Source organism: Numenius arquata, chromosome 1 (assembly GCF_964106895.1).
Source record: "Numenius arquata chromosome 1, bNumArq3.hap1.1, whole genome shotgun sequence".
NCBI lineage: Eukaryota > Metazoa > Chordata > Aves > Charadriiformes > Scolopacidae > Numenius > Numenius arquata.
Window position 1 is genome coordinate 82,949,002 of NC_133576.1, and position 20,302 is coordinate 82,969,303.

General features: G+C 36.6%; 1 protein-coding gene across 9 annotated transcripts in view; it reads left to right on the top strand.

Moving 5' to 3' along the window:
• DOCK9 (dedicator of cytokinesis 9) overlaps positions 1 to 20,302 on the top strand; it is a 124,190-nt gene that overhangs the window by 18,535 nt on the left and 85,353 nt on the right. For 5 of the 9 annotated variants that reach the window (XM_074160668.1, XM_074160659.1, XM_074160683.1 and 2 more), the window contains exon 2: positions 18,580 to 18,696. In XM_074160668.1, coding sequence (XP_074016769.1) covers positions 18,580 to 18,696 — 117 coding nt within the window. Of the gene's footprint in view, positions 1 to 9,925; positions 10,202 to 18,579; positions 18,697 to 20,302 lie in introns of those variants that run through there. The other 4 variants (XM_074160640.1, XM_074160651.1, XM_074160691.1 and 1 more) reach the window with 1 other exon arrangement.

Below are 20,302 nucleotides of genomic sequence, written 5' to 3' on the forward strand. Positions count from 1 at the left end.
AGAACAAAAGTCAGAATTTTACAAGAAATAAAACAGGACTTCTTTAAAAGGTCACACTCTTGGTAATCAAGAGCTGGCACTGGCTATCGCTTTCTGAGATGTCTGAGGCTGGGGAGCAGTTACTACTGACTTGCCCCTGAAGAGTGGAAGGCAGGATTCTCTGAAGAGTGGGAAGAGGGGAAAGATAACTGCAGTCCTGGCAACAGGGACAAGTGATTTTATGAAATTTGTCTAAGTATATACCTATAACTCTTAAATTATATAGTATTTGTACTCTGCTGTAAAACCTAATTTGGCCAGCTCTTCCCCCTCTGAAGGGTTGCTTTCAGGAGGAGAAATTACTTTGGTTCTCACTGAGAAGCCATGCAGGGAGGTGAAGGCTGCAGGAATCCTCTCCTCTGAAGAGAAGCTGTACTGGCCAAGACCAAAAGAAAGCAGCAGTGCGTCACTTCCCTGAGTTCTCTTTTGGTGGTTCTTGCAACAGATGCAAGCGTGGGTGTATGGCTTCACCTATTTGTCTGTGCTGTAACACGTATTTGACCTGCAATTTCTCACCTCTGCCTTTTGGGCTGTACCTGCTCTCTGGTCTATTTAGCTATTTTGGATCAAATATTTCCTGATATGGAGCTGTTGTCAGAACACCAGTGAATTTCAGGGAGTCCTTTAATTTAAGGACACAATGATTCTCTTGCAAAACCAGTGTTGAAAATCTGTGAAGATTTCCTGTGAACAGAAAGCTCTCAGGAAGGAAAAATCTCCAGTTCTGTGAAGAAATAAGGAGGCAGAAGTAATTGGTTTAGCATACATTTTTATTATTTACCCTGAAATCCAGAGATCAGGAGGTTATATCTAAAGGCTAATTAAAGTTTTATCTTAAGCAGGTCTGCTCTTTTGATTGCTCGAAGGAAAGATAGAATGAAGCCTTGGTGAGAACATCTTCTCAGGAGTACAGTTTATTTCTATCCATCTGATGTCGTTCAAACTCACGATGAAAATGCTGTATCTTATGTTTGGGAACATTTCTAGCCTGTGACATACACTTAATCTTGCGAGAACACAGCATATCTTAGGACCTTTAGCTTCACGTGGATAAGAATCAATTATTTTAGTAAAAGATTATAAATTTAGTTTGAGACGCTATTAAAAGTTGCATCAAAATTAATGAAAATATATTTTCCCCAAATGTCCACCTAGGGCATATTATTTTCTGCGAATATTGAGAAAACATTCTAATTTGTTTAATTTTGTATTAAGTTAAAGGATACAGTTTCAAAATATTGGTTGTATGCTTGATCTACATTACTTTGTTTTGATTTTCCTGTGACTTTTTAAAAATCATTCTCAGGATGATATTACATGTTATTTCTGCTGTGCTGCAGTATCTTAGATTTGAGTGTTTTTTTTCATGGCCTTTATTTTTATATTCAAATTCAATTTTTTGGTATTCATAATATAACTAACGACTATCTAAGAGTGAAGTATTACTTGTACGGTTTAGGGCCTAAGCAGCTGTTTCGGATGGTAGGCAAAGATGGAAAATGAGCAAGGGAGAATGATGTGGTGACAATAAAACTAACAACATTTTAAAAGTTTGGGGTTTGCTAATAAGCCCCTTGAAGTATTCAGTGAAGGAAAAGACTAGGAGAGTGTGCTAGCAACGCCCATGCAGGAGACAGAAAATTCTACTGAGACAGACTGGGCTGAAGGACATTAACATTTTTTTTTCTTTTTATTTGTCTAAAGATTGCAGAAAGCAACTTGCTTTCTTCCCATGCTTGATATGTTTTCTGCTCAGTTTGCTTCTAATGGCCTATTTAACACTGCCATTTCTCTCATTAAACTTTAGCATCTTGTAGTTTGGTAAACCTGCTTAAGGTAGTTTAGTAGCTCCAGTGTGTGCAAGCTGTGGCCTAGTTATTTTAAGTAGTCTTTAAATTTATTAAGTCTGATGTGGAAAATATCCTTAATTTGAATAACTATTACTTAGTTTGTGCGTACACAATTCTTGAAGAAATGCAGGGCATTTTGAAAAAGTGTATGTGCAGCTTTTAATAGGGTAGATTCAGGTATTTGCTGGAAACAGAACTGCTAGCCTTATATTTTAGTAACTGCAGTTTTTTAGTCCATGTCACCTGTTAACTTGTTGGCAACGTCATCATTAGGTGTTACAGAGTTTTTGTGTGACTGCTGTTTCTGTGCTGCTCATGAGTCACTTGGTTTATTAATAAACTGTGACATCTTTAAGATATACCAAAGTCTGTGAATGTGTGAAGGTTGATTAATGCCAGCAGTGAGCTATGTCATTCCAGAAATAACTCCACAGTAGACACTCAAGTTGTAAATATTTTTATTTCAGAATACTATTCAATTATATGGTTTTATTACTGATTTTTTAAAAAAGATTTTTCTTGATTTAACTGTGAGGTGTTTCAAAATAAACCTTAAAACCTTAATTTAGTAAAAAGCCTTATATTAAGGCTGTCTGAATTAACAGATTAATATCAATTTGTTGAAAATTTTAGTAGAAATAAAGTAGAAATTTTTAAAGGAGAGAGTTCTAAGGAAGTAATTCTGCTGAGTAAGTGGAAGTTGGGGTTTTTTTAATGTGCTTAAAGAGCTTATGCAGCAGTTCTCTAATGGTATGCAGGTAATTTGTATGGCTTAGTCTGTTATTTTGCTCTCATAACTTGCTTCAACTTGTAACTGTATTACAAGTGACTTTTATTCATCAGCAACTGGAGCATTAGACCTCATTAGGCCTCTTAATAAGGAAGAAACAGACATGTATGGGTACAGCATCTAACTATTGCATAGTTTTTCATGGGTCAGTTGAATGAGAGCATTTCTTTAATCTTCTTTCATCTTACTGCTTTGGGTGAATAAAAAGCTGATGTCTTATGTGCTGGCTTGTGGTTTTGGCTAAATCTCCTGGTGATTTCTTTAGACTGTGTGTTTGTTTGTTTTGACCTTTCATTAGATTCTTTTAGGAAGAATGCTCATATGTCTCTCTCTGGTATCCCTCTGCCCTTTCAGCAGGGGAAACTGCAGCACAAATTGACCAAACGTGTAGCTCTTCAGCAAATGTGCTTCTTGGAAAGATGCACGTTAGAGGAATATCAGATATAGGTTGGCAGGGCACTCACTGCACTGGCACACAAAATGTAAGATGAAACATTGTATCTCCAGGGAAAATTCTTTAAGACTGAGGATAAAATCTGAGGATAGTTGGTCCAGTCTAAATGCAAAGCCTTTGTTTGTCCAAGACAATATACGTTGGACTAGCACAGAAAGACATGCGACCCAAAAAATATGGCATTAGGTTGCATCAAGGTAGAAAGCATGTTTCCTTTGAGTGTAGCATCAGGGGACCTTAGGGGTCTGGATATCATGTTTTGAAAGCAAACAAAATGTCTGGAGTTAAAAAAAACCTCAAACAACAACAACCCCAAACAACAAAAAAATCCCACACCCAACCTGTGAAAACCCCCAAATAGTGACTTTAAAGCCTTATATGATCTTAAGGAATGGGAAGAAGACTCATGTGGTGGAGAAGCTGCATTGAGTGGTGCTTTTGAGACTAGAATCTAGGTTTAGGGAACACACGGAAGTGAGTTGACTTCTCTGCTCTTTCTTTCTGATTAATACTTTCTTCCACCTGCTTTAGGAACAGCCTGAAATGATCATTTGAATCATCTACAGATCCAGGTAACCTATTCTGTCATAAAATTGAATGCAATTAAAATAAAGCTGGGAGCCAACTGCGAACTCTTGCAATGTTCTTGCTTCTTAGAACTCTACAGTGTGAAGTCCAAGACAGGTTTATATTTCAGTTTAGAGGCAAATCAAGATGTACTCTTACTTTAGCCCAAGGACAAAGGTGAATTAACAATCTCCTCAAGGAGCAAATTGCTACTGGAAAAAGTCTTGTAAGATTGGTATTACACAGTGGGAAGACCCCTACCTCAGGCTTGCTTGGCACAGAACTGCTTCAGTTTGCGAGATCTTCGGAAATAGGGTTCTGACTTGCTTTTTGTCTTTGGTTTGGTGTCCGTGCTGTCCTATTAGTTTCTGATAATTGTAAGGTACTGTCCAGATAGGAAAAGAAGCCATCTTTAGACCAATACTGTTCTCACAGTCAGTCTGCTTGTACACGTCCTGTCTCTAAGGAGGCGTGTCAGAATCACATGGGGTTGGAAGGGACCTCTGGAGATCATCTAGTCCAACCCCCCTGCCAGAGCAGGTCCACCTAGAGCAGGTTGCACAGGAACTTCTCCAGGCGGGTTTTGAATGTCTCCAGACCTCCCTGGGCAGCCTGTTCAAGTGCTCTGCTACCCTTAAGGAACAATAATTAAATCTTGTAGCAGAAGTGCAGTTTTAATCTTGAAGTCTCTTATCCTTACTAAATTCTACTGATTTCTCTTTTTTTTCTTTCGTTTTTCCTTCCCCTGCGACCATAAGGAAGTCAGGTTTTCCCTGAAAACAGAAAGATGCCTCCTAAGATGGTATGAAATTAACAGTCACCAGTGAGTCAAACAAGTGCATCTTAAGTTGATACTTCTTACATAACAGTATGTGAAACTGTGACATGTTTCAGTTAATCTGTATTTTGCTTATCTCTGCTGTGATTTTAAACTATTTTAGTTTGCATTTGCCACAGACTGAGTGTCCAAACTAGGGTACTGTATCTTATCTGACAGATAGTAATGTCTAGCTGACGGATATTAATGAGACATGCCATGTTGGTGTTAACAACTTTAGTCAAGTTCTTATTCCATGAAATAAAGAGCTTTAAAAAATGCATTGTACAAAAACATTATGGACCCAATAGAGGCACTGATTGGGACAATCCTTTAACTTTGTGCTGCCACTAAAACAGGCAGATCAGTTTTTTAGTCCAACTTCTTGAGTACTAATACAGACCTGTACATTGATGTTACCTTTTTTCATCAATGCAACCTGCTAATGTAGAGACCTCTTCAATGTGGTATCTCAGCATCTTTGTCCTGTTCAGACTACTTGAATCTCTTCCTAAAAATAATGTTTTGAGAGTAATTTTAACTGTAATCCAAACTTTGAGATTTGTGTGATTCATTTTGGTATAGAGATGCCTCTCCAAAGAGGGATTGTGATTCTACCTATCCCAGAATGAGCTTAATTCTTGCTTTACCAAGGCAAATCAGTGAAATGGGATTATTTTAGTTATAATGTTGACAATATGAAAAGATATGTAATACGTAGCACACTCATACTTGTCTTATGCTTTTATCTCCTTTTCTTTTTTCCTCCTTCTTTTTTTCTTTTTTTTTTTTTTTGATCATTTTCTTGCTGAAGAACGTACTCCAATATTGGTGTGACTGCAAGCTAACGTTTGCAGTATTTGATGTAGGAGGAATGAGTCTTTGTAACGGACTTTCTTGTGACTTTGTATTTCTTCTGAATGTAATGTGTATGACAAGGAATCGGCAGGTGAATTGCATGCTGTATTCCATCTGTTATCAGCTGTCTGAGCCTATCTCTTGTACTTGAATATATATAATGTGAATATATTCTTCCAGGGCAAGTACATAACTTGGTCACTTAAGAAAGTGCCCAACTTTTGGCAGTATTAAGATATGTATAACTGTAACACGGAATCTTCCACTGACGTGAAATTTTATGCCTTTAATACAGCTGGAAGGCAGACTGCCAAGTGTGGGAGGTCAGTGCTAGAATATCTTTCTAGTACAGATGAGAGCAAGAAGTATCGGCTTTTAATGATGCTTGTCATTCTGATAAAGTGGGTCCATATTTTCATATCAGCTACTGCCCTAAAAACCCACCCCAACCCAAAAACCAGCCAACCAAAACAAAAAAAACAACCCACCCCAAAACACAGCATCAAAATCCCTCCAGTCATCCATCCTTCTAATTTTTGAAAGTTATTTGTTAATAGATGCTGTGAGTTGCCAGGAATTTAAAGAGCCACAAAGGAGTAGAGAACAGATGTAGGGTTTTAGTAAATGATGTTGCCAAATCCTTCTGTTTTCACATATACAGGACATGCAAACCTTCAGCAGGATTATTCCTTCCTCCCCTTCTCCCCCTGGTTGCTACAGGTTAAGCAACAGTTCTTTCCCTAGAACATCTAATAGAGACAAGTTTGATGGCTGCAATTATAGCTGGTCGATTTAGTGAATGCTCATATTGGCCACTCAACACGGTTCAGTGATCTTGATGCAGGTTGTAAGTGGGACTTGGAGCAAAAGAAGTGCCATTAAACCGAACTGCTCAGGTTTTAACCTGTTCCTGCAGTGAGGCTGGGTAGTCATCCTTTTTTCCCTGGAAGTTCAGAGGAAATTCTCTGATGCCGCCTGTTCTGTTGCTATCACTTATCTATTCATTATATGGTATTATCCATTAGGAAAGCAAGCTCTTGGAGTGAAAAGTGATTTGAAGGAATAAGAGTGTGTATGTGGGGAACTTGTCTTTTGGGCAGCAAATTTGCTGGATGAATCACAGAGGTACGCTGGGAAGACTGAGAACTTTTTTTACCGATATAATTTTGTAAATACATAGGTAATTCCTTAACAGTATATGATGCAAGAATAGAGACACAACTTTTTGGCAATTGGAGCTAATATGAAAAGTACTGTTGTTAAAAGTACCACGGGAAGTCCTTCAAGCCACTGTGTTTGTAAAAAGATGAAATGCATTGTTTCCATAAAAATCTGAGTTATTTTGCAGATAGGTCTTGATTTAGCTGGTAATTTCCTGCAATTTTGGGAGCCATATTGGAAATGCAGTCAAATAACTCTTGTACAGTGATATTCTTTTTTACATGCACTGTTTTCCTGGATTCTCTGTTGATTCTTATTCAGGTAACCCTGATATAATGACAAATTGAGGTGTGTGGTTTTTTTTTTTTTTTAATTGCAGTTAAATAGTTTAAAACTACAGGTCATGTAACAAGGTGATAAACTTTCCACATGTCAAAGGCCGGTTTTGCATCTTTTGCTTTTTGAATGTATTATTGGTAAAAATTTTTAATACACCTCTTTAATAAACTAACTTACATCTTTTTGTCTGTGGGGTGTCTGGCTAAGCAGTATATCTTTTTTTTTTTTTTTCTAAGTATTTTTCTGTGAATTAAATTATTGAGATAATCACTAAGTCCTCAGTAGAAAATAAATGTTGGAAATGCACATCAATTTAGCAATTAAGGTCTGTTTCATGCAGGATGTAGCTCCGGAGGTACTGCTTCACGCTTTTGTTGTTGTTAAATAAAAGGACCTCGTCTAATGGTATATGTGCATTAATGAAATGCAAGCTAGAAGTTACATTAACCATTCAGTAGGAAAAAATAACTTCTGTATTTTTAAACCAATGTTAAGAAAATGTTGGGTTATTGGCCTTCTTTTTGTCCTTCATGTTTTGAGAAGAATAGGGAGAATTATGAGGACAGAAGGTCACGTTTATACTAAATTAAAGTATATTAAAGATGCATTCAAGAGAATCACCAGGCCAGGATAAAACAATGTTGTAGTTTAAAAGTAGAATCCTTTGCTAAATTGGCCAGAAGAAATACTATTTAAAGTGTATAATATTTTAAAGTCTTTATTAGTGTGAGTGTTTGCAAGTGCCTTGTGCATTTCTGGTTGCAGTTAAGTATAATTGCAGCCCATCTCAATGAAACAAATTCCTGTTTGGCAGCTGCATCCTCAAGTAATGGTATAATTTAGTCTAAGCTGTTCTGTACTTCCGTTTTCTGAAAACAAAAAGGGCTGGTGCAAAATAAAAGTAAAGTGTAACTGCATGTTCTTGAACTATTGTCTACCTTAATTTACACAGGAAGATCTGTTTTTGTAAAATTGACTGAACTGCTGGTTTCCTTCTTAACTCTTAAAGAAGCTTTGTAGAGTGTTGTTTTCTGGAGTTCTGTGTCTATATATTAGAGAGACTGCTTAAAAAGTGAATGCGTTGAACTTCTTTTTCCTAGAGAAAAAGACAGAAGCATTGTTATTGTAAATCGTTACTGTCTTGACTAATAGTTAAACATATAATTTCTTTCAGTCCACTCATTAGAAATGTGCTTGCATTGTGGATGGGATGGGCAAACTCTTGGTCAGACTCAATTTCATGAAATTACAATAACAATATCTTATGCAGGTGTGAGAGCAGAGAGAAGGGAAAGAGAGAGGCTTATTAACATCTTACGCTAGGTCTGAATGGTAAGAAACCTGTGCCTGAAGTTGTGCCTTCTTAAAAATACTAGCAATAAAAGAGGATATTTGAGCTTCTCCGTAACTCAATCTGCTTTCTGCGGATTAAGGTGACTTTCTCTTCTATTAGAAAATAGATAGAAATTCATGTCAAGTTAAATTTAGGATGTCAGTTATATTGAAGTGAGATAATTAACTGTCCAAAGAAGTGGAGCAGAATTGAGAATTGAATGAAGGTGGTGGCTTAGTTTCCACAGCTGTCTGGCTGTTCTACTGGACAGGGAGTCTAAAATAGGGATGTGCTTCTCTGAAGAGTTGAATTTTCTCTCAGATATATTTTTGTTTGGTAAATACAGCCACTGAGGTTTGTGCACTTGGAGGTTGCAACTCATTAGTGTTAAGAAGAAACAAAGGGAAAACCAAAATACCCCTCTCAAAACCTGGAGAAAACTGCTCATCACAGTTTACTTTTTTCAGGAGGAATTTAACATACAATCATATGCTAAAACTACTGCATGGGAGAGCTGGTTAGTCAAACCTTCAAAATTACCAAAACTATCAACTAGGTTGCATGCAAAGTTGCTTTGCAGTACAGTAAAGAATTGTACAGGTATGATCACAGTAAAAATTGCTGCCTCTTATTTTGCGAGTGTGTGTACGCTCAACAGTGTCTGTAAGTAGCAGTATAGTAGGAGAGTAGATTGGATTACAAAAGCAGTGTTGAAGCATGACTGAAGTTTATGTGGCAGTTAAGGACAGGAATGAAAGATACTAACCACCAAGCACTGTGTACCCTTGAATCAAAAGGCCAAGAGACTCTTCTGAAAACTGTTCAGAAGTCAAAGGAGACACACACACCCACCCACCCACCCCCAAGTGTCTTGTATTGTCAGCAAAGAGAAAATCCTATGGAACCTAAAGGCAGCAGTTCATGGCTGGAGAGCTGAGGTTCTCTCAAGTGACTTCAATCAAAACATGTGAAGATTTTGTTGTGTTTTCTTCTCAGTGGTTTTTTTCTTGGAAGATGATCAGTGATGGATATCTACAATGCACGAGGGAGGAATAAGCTGAGAGCATTAATAATGTACAAGACCAAATTGAGCTCAAGCAAGGAAAGGCTGAGGGAGACTGAAGTTAGTTTATTTGGAGAGTTAAGTGCTTAAAAGTTGAAGGTATAAAGGGTGGTGGTGTGGGGTTAATTTTATTTTTGAGTTAATATGTTTGTAGAGTATATAAGATTTTTACTGTAAAGATGATTTGATGTTAAGGTAAATTTTTAATGTGGATTTAGCACCAAGATTAAAAGAGCATCCCCTCCCTACTCCTAAAAAAGAGCATACTATCTGTTTGGGGCATTGGTCCTGGAGAATGTACTTGGTTAGTGGCTGGTTATTGATAGTACCCGAGTAAGTGATATTAATGTAAAAAAAAAAAAAAAAAAAAAAGTAACACTTAGGGTTTTATGCTTCTAAAGGGGCCCAGTTGTCAGTAAGGGGCTAAATTTTACAACAAAACCAAAAATATTTTAAAATATTGAAGCCTTGATCTTAGAAGTGCTGTGAAAGACTTGAACTGTTTTACGTGCTCATTTTAGAAATGCACAGTCTCTTTTGTGTTTGACTCATAACCTTAAGGCATTAAAATGGATCCACCTTTTTTTTTTTTTTTTTTTCCAGAGGAATACAACGTGCTTAGGGGCTGGCCTTTGTCTGTCATGCGTTCCCACCATGACAGATTTAGCAAACTGCAGCTGAGAAGTTACACTAGTTTGTACTTTCTGCTCTTTGTGCTGTGGAAAACCTATTGTTTTCACTGGATCACTGGCATGTTGATTACTTTGATGCCAAAAAGCATAGGGTTTTGCAGCTGTTTTCATTTTCAATCAAAGAATGCAGGCAAGAACAAACAGAAATCCTAAGAAAGAGCTTGTTATAGAGTCTCCGCAGCAGTCCAAGGATGCAGGTCCTTGTGAAGCAGAAGCGGAGAGTCCTGTGGTAGTGCTGGTAAGAATTGATTAAACAAGCTATCTCTTCCCTTTAATAATTCCAGTTCTGACTGACAGTGAAAAACTGCTTAATCTGATGCTAATGAGAAGTTCCAGCATTCTTACTTGTGAAGAAGGTGTGTTTAAGATTGAGGTTTGATTCTTTGTGTGTTGTCTGCCTTTTTAATTAATTTTTGCTGTTCTGGTTTACCAAATCTTTGGTTCTCCCTGAGTGTGACTTTGGAAATTGGTTTTCATACTAGCTGCTTTTCAGTGTCTGTTCTGTCTAGCATAGTTGTACAGCTCTTTGAACCTAGCTTGAAAACTACTTATGCTTTAGAATCTGTTGTAGCACCTCTGTTTTTTAAATGCCCAGCACATCTTTCAATTAAAATATATTTGAACTCTCTAAAGACTGTATGTGCAGTGGTTAAATTTTACTTATATGTTCTAAGAACTGTCTAAATAGTTCAGGTGTACTTCTGTTAAAGGATCTATTTTCCAATGCCTTCAATGCACGTTATTTAGGAACTGAAAGTTTAAAGTAGCTTCCAGTGGGGGAAAGGGGAATATTTCTATATGCGGGGGAAGTAATCAGATAAGAACATGTTTTTTATATATCGCTACACACTTACTTCTGTTGGAATTTTAATAGTACAGCAAGAGAACATAATAAGCAAGCTGTAATGAATCCACCAACTCTCTCCAGCTAGGACAATAAACCTTTTCAAATAACAGAGGAGGATTGTTAAACTAATAACTTATATATCAGTAGAAAGGAAGTCTTTGATAGTTCTTACTAAAATTCCAATTTTACTTAGTAATATCTCATATTTAATTGCTGAATTAAAGGATGACAATCTCCTCTTTATTTGTTTGGCTGTGGTTGAAGTTAGTGGGAGCTATGATGCTCAAATTATGGTGTCTCCCCCCTTATTTGAACTTCATGCTATGCATTTAAGAATTGAACTAAAACATTTTGGCTATCTATATTTAGTAATACACATCTGTAACTATATGGGAATTGTTACTGTATATAACTGAAAACTTAAATGTGTGTTAGTTAAGACAAATTTTGTTTTCCTTTACACTGTTTTCTGTAGTTTCATTCTATTCAGAGCAGTTCTTAGTAAAACGTGGGGTTTTTTTGTATGGGTGTGTTCTGATTTCTGGTCCAGATTTTCATCAGTACAATATGAGCTAATCTTGTGTGTGCTTTCCTGCCTTTGGAATGTTTTACTTTATTTAGAACTGTTTTTATTCCCCCATGAATACTTGGAGAGGATATTAGTGTTTCTGCAGATTACTTAGAGTACTGCAGTTGATCAGCAAGCATATGTACTAACTTTAAAAAAAAAAAAAAGTATAAAACATTACTGTGTTTACTTATAACCATTTATGAAGTACATCCTTATAATTTTCCGGGTACTACTTAATTTAATGTTCATGTATTAATATAGCTCCAGTGTTTGCTCTCCCTTTTTTTTCATTTTCCGATGAAGTGGGTGTGTTCAAAACAAAGGTCAATATTTCAAGGGAAGAACATTTAGGTTCCACATAGGTCACGTAAAAAATGTCTTCGCTGTCATTTCAGTTGCTATTTTGGTCTTAATCTGTTACATATATAGACAAGCATATATATGGCATATAATTATAGATGTTATAATATCCCTTTTTGCTTCTGCTTTTGTCTAGTTTATTGAGGAAAACTAGATGAAATGGTGCAAGGACACTTGGCACAAAGTGTACTGCTAGGCACGAAGCAAAAGTAGGGCGCTATGTTTCATTTAACACCGACATTTGGGTCTGTTTCTATTTCATTGAGTTGTGATGTTGCAGTAGATTTTTACTGCCACAGTAAAAGTAGGTGTTTTCTCACTGCTATGGGGTGTAGTAAGGTAATAAATAAGACTGATAATGTTGCTTGTTTTCTGGGTTAGAAACCTTAGAATTGTATTAGATGGCAATACTCAAAAGCATTTGGAACAGGAGGCTTCTGCCTTATTCTAGTAATACTTCTCATCGACTATTGCCTAAAACATTCTTTTGAGTGTGGGTGTATTCCTTTTGTATGGGTAATTTTGATGTGATTTATGTAGCACTTGAGGTTTTAGAGTATTCTTTATAAATATGAGACAGAATCAGCTGTCAGAACTCCAAGGAAGAAATAAGCTTTTTGTGGTGTTCATTTAATTCTTTTAAACTTAGTTCACAGAGAGTCCGCTAGAGTATTGAGAGAACTGAGTGTAACTTTAAGCCTCCCATGTGATGCTGAAGCAATGTTATTTGATTCAGTGCTGTGTCTAAATTAACTTTCCCAGGATAGGTGTATAGGTTCACAAAAAGAGTCATCTGCTGTTTTCAGTGCCAGTACGTTAGTAGGTATTTTCTCTCGTTTTTCTGTGATTTTAATTATATTGTGTCATAAGTTTGCTTTTGAGGTTAACAAGCAAGAAGAGCCCATGGAAAAAGCATTTAGATTTTCCGGGTGGTGCCTCAAAACCTTACTTGGGATGAACTGCTATTGTGCTAGCTGTTGTGGAACTTACCAAATTAGCACACATGCACTTTAATAGTCAGAAGTAGTAACTGCTTATCAAATCGGATGATGTTTCTGGGAAGTTAGAACTTCTGGAGGCCATTTTTCTTCTTGGAAACACACTGGCGTATGAAACGTAAGATACTCAAGCTCTTCTGTCCAGCAGAGAAAGCATTGCCCAAGTGATTCTAGTGTTAGAAGTTTTTGTGATGATAAGAGAACTTTATAGAACACAACATGCTTATTTTATGTCTGAAGGCAAAGCAAATTGCAGAGAAGGCTAGAAATTAAACAACTGGAACTGCATCCATATTAACAATGTGAGGTAAATACTGCCAATACAGAAGATCTTGTCAAAATGTTTGAGCTCTGAAAAGTGTTCTTGTGTTTAAATGGACCATGTGTTTAAATGACCTCTTATTTATAGGAGCACAGTGCTTTGTAATTTAGTCTGTGTTCACTGAGTTCTGGAAGCCCGTATTCTCTTCTGTTACAGCCCCCTGAAGACTTGGGTGAACAATAGAACAAGAATTTTCAGGATTTCAGGTTAACCTGACAATAAATAAATAAGTAAATAAATAAATAATAGTTTTTTAAAGAAACATTGTGTAAAAAAGCCTGTATAACTGTCTGCTCTTTATATGGTTCAATCTGTGTCTGTAGCCCCAGTAAGCACTTCTGATCTGTTTATGTGAGAACGGGTGACAATGCATTTCATTCTTTCAAGACCTAGAGATTTAAAAGTTTTGGATTTGTCAATGAAAGCATATTGTTGCTTAAATATATGCATAGTGGTAGTTTTTCACATAAACCTGTGGCAGCTTATTCCCTCCCACTGCCTCAAAGTTTACATCACAAAGTTAACCGTACCTAAGAAAGGGGATAATGAGAAATGTAATATTTAAGAATATGCTCTAGGATACATACAGTTTTTTGAATGGATTTTTAAGTCGATTAAAAAAAATAATGCAACCTGGGCAATTTATTTTGAGTTTATTGTAGTCATGGGCCAATAAGATACAGGGAGCTCTTACCCATGTTTAGTATTAAATAATCTCATTATTTGTCCAAAGTGGCTTCTCTCAAGACAATGTTGAGAAATATGTAAAATCATATACTCATCAACTTGTATGCTGTGTTGCCTGCTAGTGCTTGTAGCTCCATTCTGCTCTTCATGGGGACTTGTTAATTTGCAGGTGTATGTGCTAAATATGCTTTTATAAGGTAAAAGAGGTTCTGTAGCATGAGGCTAGCAATACTCAGCATGCTTAACCTGACCATCCTTTGTTTTGTGAGAAGGCAAGAGGAAGACAACATTTGTCTCAATTTAAACATGCAAGAAAAAATGTACTCTATTATTTTTTCTGTAATATATATTGTAGACCATCATTGAACTCTGAACCTAAAATTCCTTTTATCTGATGGCTTTTGACACTGCTTGTCCCAATATATAAACCATAGTCTGGCAGATTAAAGTCATTACCAGGCGGGTGTCATGATGGCTGTTTTGAAATGCTTCTTATTTCTGATAAGTTTCCATACCTATAATACACTGGCAAAAATTAAAGTGGTGTGGCAGATACTCTGCTGTTTTATCTTCCTACATACACACATTGGCTAGCATGAGTGCTGGACCCCTGGAAGCCCTATGCTCTTAGCATTTTCTTAGATTACAGAAATAAAAATATTTGTTGCAAATTAATAGGAAAAGTTAAGCCTTGTTTGAAAGACTGACTTTTAATGGCTGTAAACTTGATTTTTTGCAGTTTTGACTGGGCTGAGTTTTATCTGTGTCAGCTGGTCCATAAATCATATTCAGCAATACTGTTGTCTTTTATATTACATGAAATAACAGACCGGAAAATCTTTTTTTCGGAAGAAGAGCTTGAGAGAGAATCTGCTTCCTTGTGGTGTTGTAGATTTGGCTAAATGCCAATGTCACTGTTCTGTTTATTGTTTTCTTTTTTTTTTTTTTTTTTTTTTCATATCTGGTTCAAACTGATAAAACATCCTCTTCCTTTTGAATCTGACAAATGACTAAGAAAGAAGTGAGTAACATTTTGGAGAAACTTAGGGAAGCAAATTCTTCATGAAGTTTTATAGAAATGATATTTCTGCAAATCAGGAACTCTAATGATTAAATAGGAAGATGGTGTGGTTTTCTGGTACCACTATCTTTGTGTCCCACTGACTTAGAGGAGAGGTGTATATTCAGGACCTCAGCTCCAGTGAGCTTTAAAAAAAGCTCATTTTCTTTTAAGATTCTTTTTTATCAATTTTATGGTTGTGTGGACCTGTTTTGTGACTATAGGGTAGAGATATGCATTTGCAATGAATTGGATGCTTTCTGAAGCTGCAGTACATGCATCTTTGGTTTTAGAATTGGCTGTGCTAAAGAAGTGATTTGCGTGTGTGTGCAAAATATTGAAATAATTTTAGTTATGCTTCTTGTAAAAGTAATCCTTTTCCTCTATTTTTTGGTAGAATGAGAGGAGACAGAGCTAGCTTTCTTCCACTCTTCACCTGTTGCCTTCCCAAGGGAATTAACAGGAGGATGGTCATAGCTCTGGTCGCAGCACCAGGGAGAAAAGATGAAAATGCTGATCATGTGCAGCACCATGTAAAAATCCATTATTCGTTTGAGGTGACAGCTGTCCCTTGCTACCAATTAGTGGAATTGGTGCTGTGATCTATCTGCTTGCTAGTTCAGACAGTAGATGTCCTGCTACGTGAACCTTCTGACTATATTGACCATGTATACCTTTCTTCTTTCCTTTAAAAGCCTTCCCAAATTGCATTTTAAGTATATTAAAATATGTAGCCTGAATTAATATTTTTAAAGACATTTTAAAAATTGTGAGCTGCACTGAAGCTGAGTAACAGAATTCAAAAATGCTTTTGGAACAGCATTTAATGAGGATGGAGTTTCATGTTCTGCTTAGTAATCTGAATCTCTCCTGCCTCTGAAAGGGTCCCATCAGCTCCCATCTATTGACACAAGTGGTTATACAGCCATCTGACCAGCATTTCAGAGACCCAGTCTGCCTGAAACCTCACTGGTTGGGAGGAACCCTCTAAAGCCAGATCACTCCTAATCTGTCTCAAAAAACAACTGTTTGGTTGTTGGTACTAGTGTGAGAAGGCTTATGAATGTGCCACGAGAGAGAGTGTCCTTCTAGTGTCAGCCCTCCTTTCAATTAATTGAAGCCAATTGTGAAGCCAAATCTTTAGCTAACAGAAGAGACTGATTGTATACACAACTCAAATGGTCTTTCTCCCCTGCTCATTTCTTAGACTCAATTTAATTTTGAGTATTTTTTTTTGTTTCTCCTAAAGATCAGTCATCCTGCACCACACTCATATCAATCTGTCACTGCAACACATTGTGTATCGTTTCTCATGACATACTCTTCAGAAGGAATGGTCACCGGGTAAAGGCCTCCTTGACCAAATGGACTGACCTGGCTATAGTACTGTAGTAATAGTCTCTAAACCTTGTTTTAATGTAAGAATATACTGCACAAGAGCTCAAGCTCAGTGATTGACAGGTGAGCATCTTGCTTGCCTGGGTAGGCAGAGAGGACCTGTTACTTAAGTTGAAAGTGGGAGAAAGGCGAGTAAAGGCTGTCTTGCTTTCTGAATGAAAGCTTCATTTGTAAAAGTAAATTTACTTCAAATGTAAATGTACTTCATTTAAAGAGCAGTAAAGTTGGAGGGCCTCTTCATACTCCATGTTATCCCTGTCTCGTATGCCTAAGGAAGCAAATTTATACTGGGCAGTTACTGCCTTGGTGAAGAGTTGGAGAGTGTAGGAGAAGTTACAGGAATTTCTTTGGAATCAGAACTTGTTATGACAATCTGGCACAGTGGGAATGTTCAACATGAAATTTTGTGAAAGAGTAATTTGGTAGAGCTTGCATCAAGGAAATGTGTGAAATAGTTGGGTGAAGAAGGTGCATCTAGCCTTCTGAGTACTAAGGAAGCTTGGAGCGCACCATTTCAGTAGTTTGGGATTCATTGCAGCAGTCTGAATATTCAGTCAGACTTAACAGAAAGTTTTCCTGCAATCAAAATATTTTGTAGAAGTCGTATGTTAGAGAAAATGTCACCTTTTCTTTTACATGCTTCTCTTATACTTTTCTGAGCTGAGTCAAGATGGTCCAACCACTTCAGCACGAAAGGCTTAAGCCTTTTCTCATGGACACTGGTGTTAATTCTTGGCTTTGTGATAAACCCTGTTCATGAATGAGAGGAGAAGATGTAGCAGCAGCTGTGGTTCAGGTGCTAAGCTCTCAAAATGTGTTGGGTTACAATATACAGTGAACCAAACAGCTGTTCTCCATCTCTGAGGAGAAACAAGGCAAGCTCAACGTAGTAATTTTCCACTGTGTCTCCTAGCTGTATTGGGCTGTACTGAGCATGCTGTTATATAGCTTATAAAATTTTAATAAATTCTTCCAGTGTGATTGTAAATGGTAACTGTTTTTGGTGATGAAGCTATGTTTTGTTCGTCATTTTCTGGTGGATTTATTTTTCAGATTTTGCTTCTTTGGCCTTTTCAGCTGTTATGCTCTGTTATGTTCTTGTATTTTGCTTAATATTAAAACTACCGTGTGGTAGATATGAGGGGATCTCGAGTAACATTTGAGTAGCCTATGAACTAAACCTGAAAACCTTGGTAATTTTCTCTGACTAAAGCTTTCCTAATTCCTTAAAAAAATACATTATTTGATTCACTTTTGGATGAAGAAAACACCTGTATGGTTTCTCAGGAATATTATTGATATACTAATGATTAATAGCAGTTACTTCTAGACATAAAGTTATCTCTTTTGTGTAGTACAGCTGGAATTTGAAAGTTTATTAACATATGTTATGCAAAAATACGTGTAAGTCTCATCTTGTCTGATTAGCTGTAATAATGGTATAAGCTGGACTTGCTGATATTCTTATGTTTAATGTACCTTACTTTGAAGTTAGTACAATTGATCTCAATTGGAAAGTCTCTTATAATTGCCAATTGAAAAAAAAAAATAAAAAAATGGTGGTGTTGTGTCTGATACTGTGATGCGCAATTTTAGTTGCAGAAAGTGCAAGCTAGATTATAACTCCAGTTTCGCATTAGTTTGCACACTCTAAGGCAGTGCTGCTTCATTGAGAGCTCTCTCTAAACCTGATTTGCCATCTGAGGACTTAACAGAATGCTTGGTGCGGGGAAGGTTTTTCTCTGTCTGATTGTGCACAGCCAGCTGTAATGTCTCAACAGCGGTATAGGATTTAAATGTTGAATCAATGCATAATAACTGAAGAAAGCCACTCAGACAATTAAGAGGAAGGAGATGGCCTATGGGAATTTTGAAAAAAATGTAGAGAAGGAGGAATGTCAATTAGCCTACTCCTGCTGCAGGTTACTACTAAATTAAAATGAAGCTCAGTCTTTGCTTTGAGCTAAGGTTGTTTTAATCCCTGCTAAAGCCAGATCAGAGCTTGCTGGGCAGTATTAAGCAAAGATAATCATGAACATAAGAGACTAGTAATTTCTTTATAATATTTCTTGCAATGGGATTATAATAATCATACATGATTATTCTGATAAGCTCTGACCTAGTGTGTTTTGTGAAATAGTTCAATTTCTTCTTTCTGAGGCAAATAGCATGCTTGCCTCTGTAATTATCAGTGCACTTGTCTACGTGGTATAGCACAACATAAAGTCTGCATTGTGAATACTGTAAGTTTTGATGTAGGTGAAATCTCATTCTGCCAATTTTTTAAAGAGTAACTTCTTAACATGAGTCAACAATTGTAATTTTTCCTCAATATACCTGAATTTGTTTTCCTTTTTTTTTCTCTTTCCCTAGGCAAAACCAAAGCTCATAGAACCAATAGACTATGAAAATGTCATCGTTCAGAGGAAAACACAGATATTGAATGATGCTTTACGTGAGATGCTACTGTTCCCTTATGATGACTTTCAGGTAATTTAATCGTCCCTCCCTTTTGTTTGTGTTTTTTTTTTTTTGTTTTTTTTTGTTTTTTTTTTTAAAGACAGATTTTTAGCAGTAGTAGTCATGAGATTATAACTTCCCAGTTCTTTGTTTTTAACTCTCTTTAACTACAAAAAAAATTTAAAAATCTTTGCCATGAGTCCCTTTATGCTGCTCAATTTATTCTGTCAGATTACAGGAGAAGAAATAGCACAATTTCTTTAGATTATAAGGTCTACTTCTGCAACTCTGCAATTTTACTGCCTTTTGAAATAGGTGATCAGTCATTTTTAGATATTTACCCCCTTTCTGATGTAGGAAAACATCATATTTGTTCAAAAAAAGCACCTGCTTTTTGTCATGCTTTAATTCTTAAACTGATTTGGGTTTGGTTTTGTTCTCCTCCCTGCCTCCTCCTTAACAGTAAAAGGCATGAACCTGTTCAAGTGAAAACTGTTACTCTCAGCTGCACATGAGCAGCCAAAATTGGGTTTTGGCAAAATACCCTGTGCATAACAGGGCTCTGACTTGATTAAGCCATACTTTACCAAGATTTGTGATCATCTTGATATGTTTCTATAAGACAACTGTGTTCATTAAATAAATTTAAATTATTTAAATAACACTTTTAAAAATCTTAGTGTAGATCCAGTTAGGATAACCACCAAACATCTTAAGAGACTGGTGTTGGTGTAAATAGTGAGGAAAGTCTCTCACACATGCCCATACCTGCATTCAAAATGTCTACTTATATTTGAAAAGTATGCAGACACCTGAACTGTCTGTAAATTAACTGCTTCTGGGGACTGTATCATAGTTGAATACCTCAGAATTGTTCTGCAAAAACCTACCTGAAAAGCTAAGTGCTTTATTGAGCCAGGTAGTTGAAGCTAAGTTTGTGTTTATCATGGGGAAAGTTGGTGGTGATTTGGTATATTTCTATAGAAGGGCATATAAAGTCCCATAAATTACACATGTTGAGTTTTTCATTAATTCTCTTTAGCATATTAAAGTATTTACATGAGTGCACATGGCCTCTTTTCAATATAGTCTACATGCTTGATTGTCACTGATTCTTACATGAATAACTCTGCTTGTAGCCTTCCCACTCTGAGCTAAAAATTTTCTTTTTAGCAAGCTACAGAGAGTAGTTTGCGCTTCATGTGTTCTCACCCACATGTGAAAGTTTTGAAGGACTGCAAGTAAGACTTCTTACAAAACGAAGTAATACTGCCTATAAACATTATCTAATGCTACTAGTGGTCAAATGCTAGACCACTCGTGATGATGCCCTGCACCAGGTATTGGGTTTGGGACTGAAAAGCTTGTGTGGGCTTTATCAGCTGGATCCTCTTCTACAGTGTGACTTTTCAGTATCGCAGATCAAGAGGAATCAAGGGTACTTCTGCCAAGTGTACTCTTATCTAATTGATTAGTTCAATTACCAGAGGTCATTCTGGTGAACAGCTCTGAATTATCAATGGAGAGGAAACAAACCTATCAAGAATATCCTCAGGCATTTTGTTTGAGCAGTCTGGGGGATATCTGAAGTGTTTAACTGTTGTTTCAAGTGGCCTTTTCTGCAATTCTTAACCTC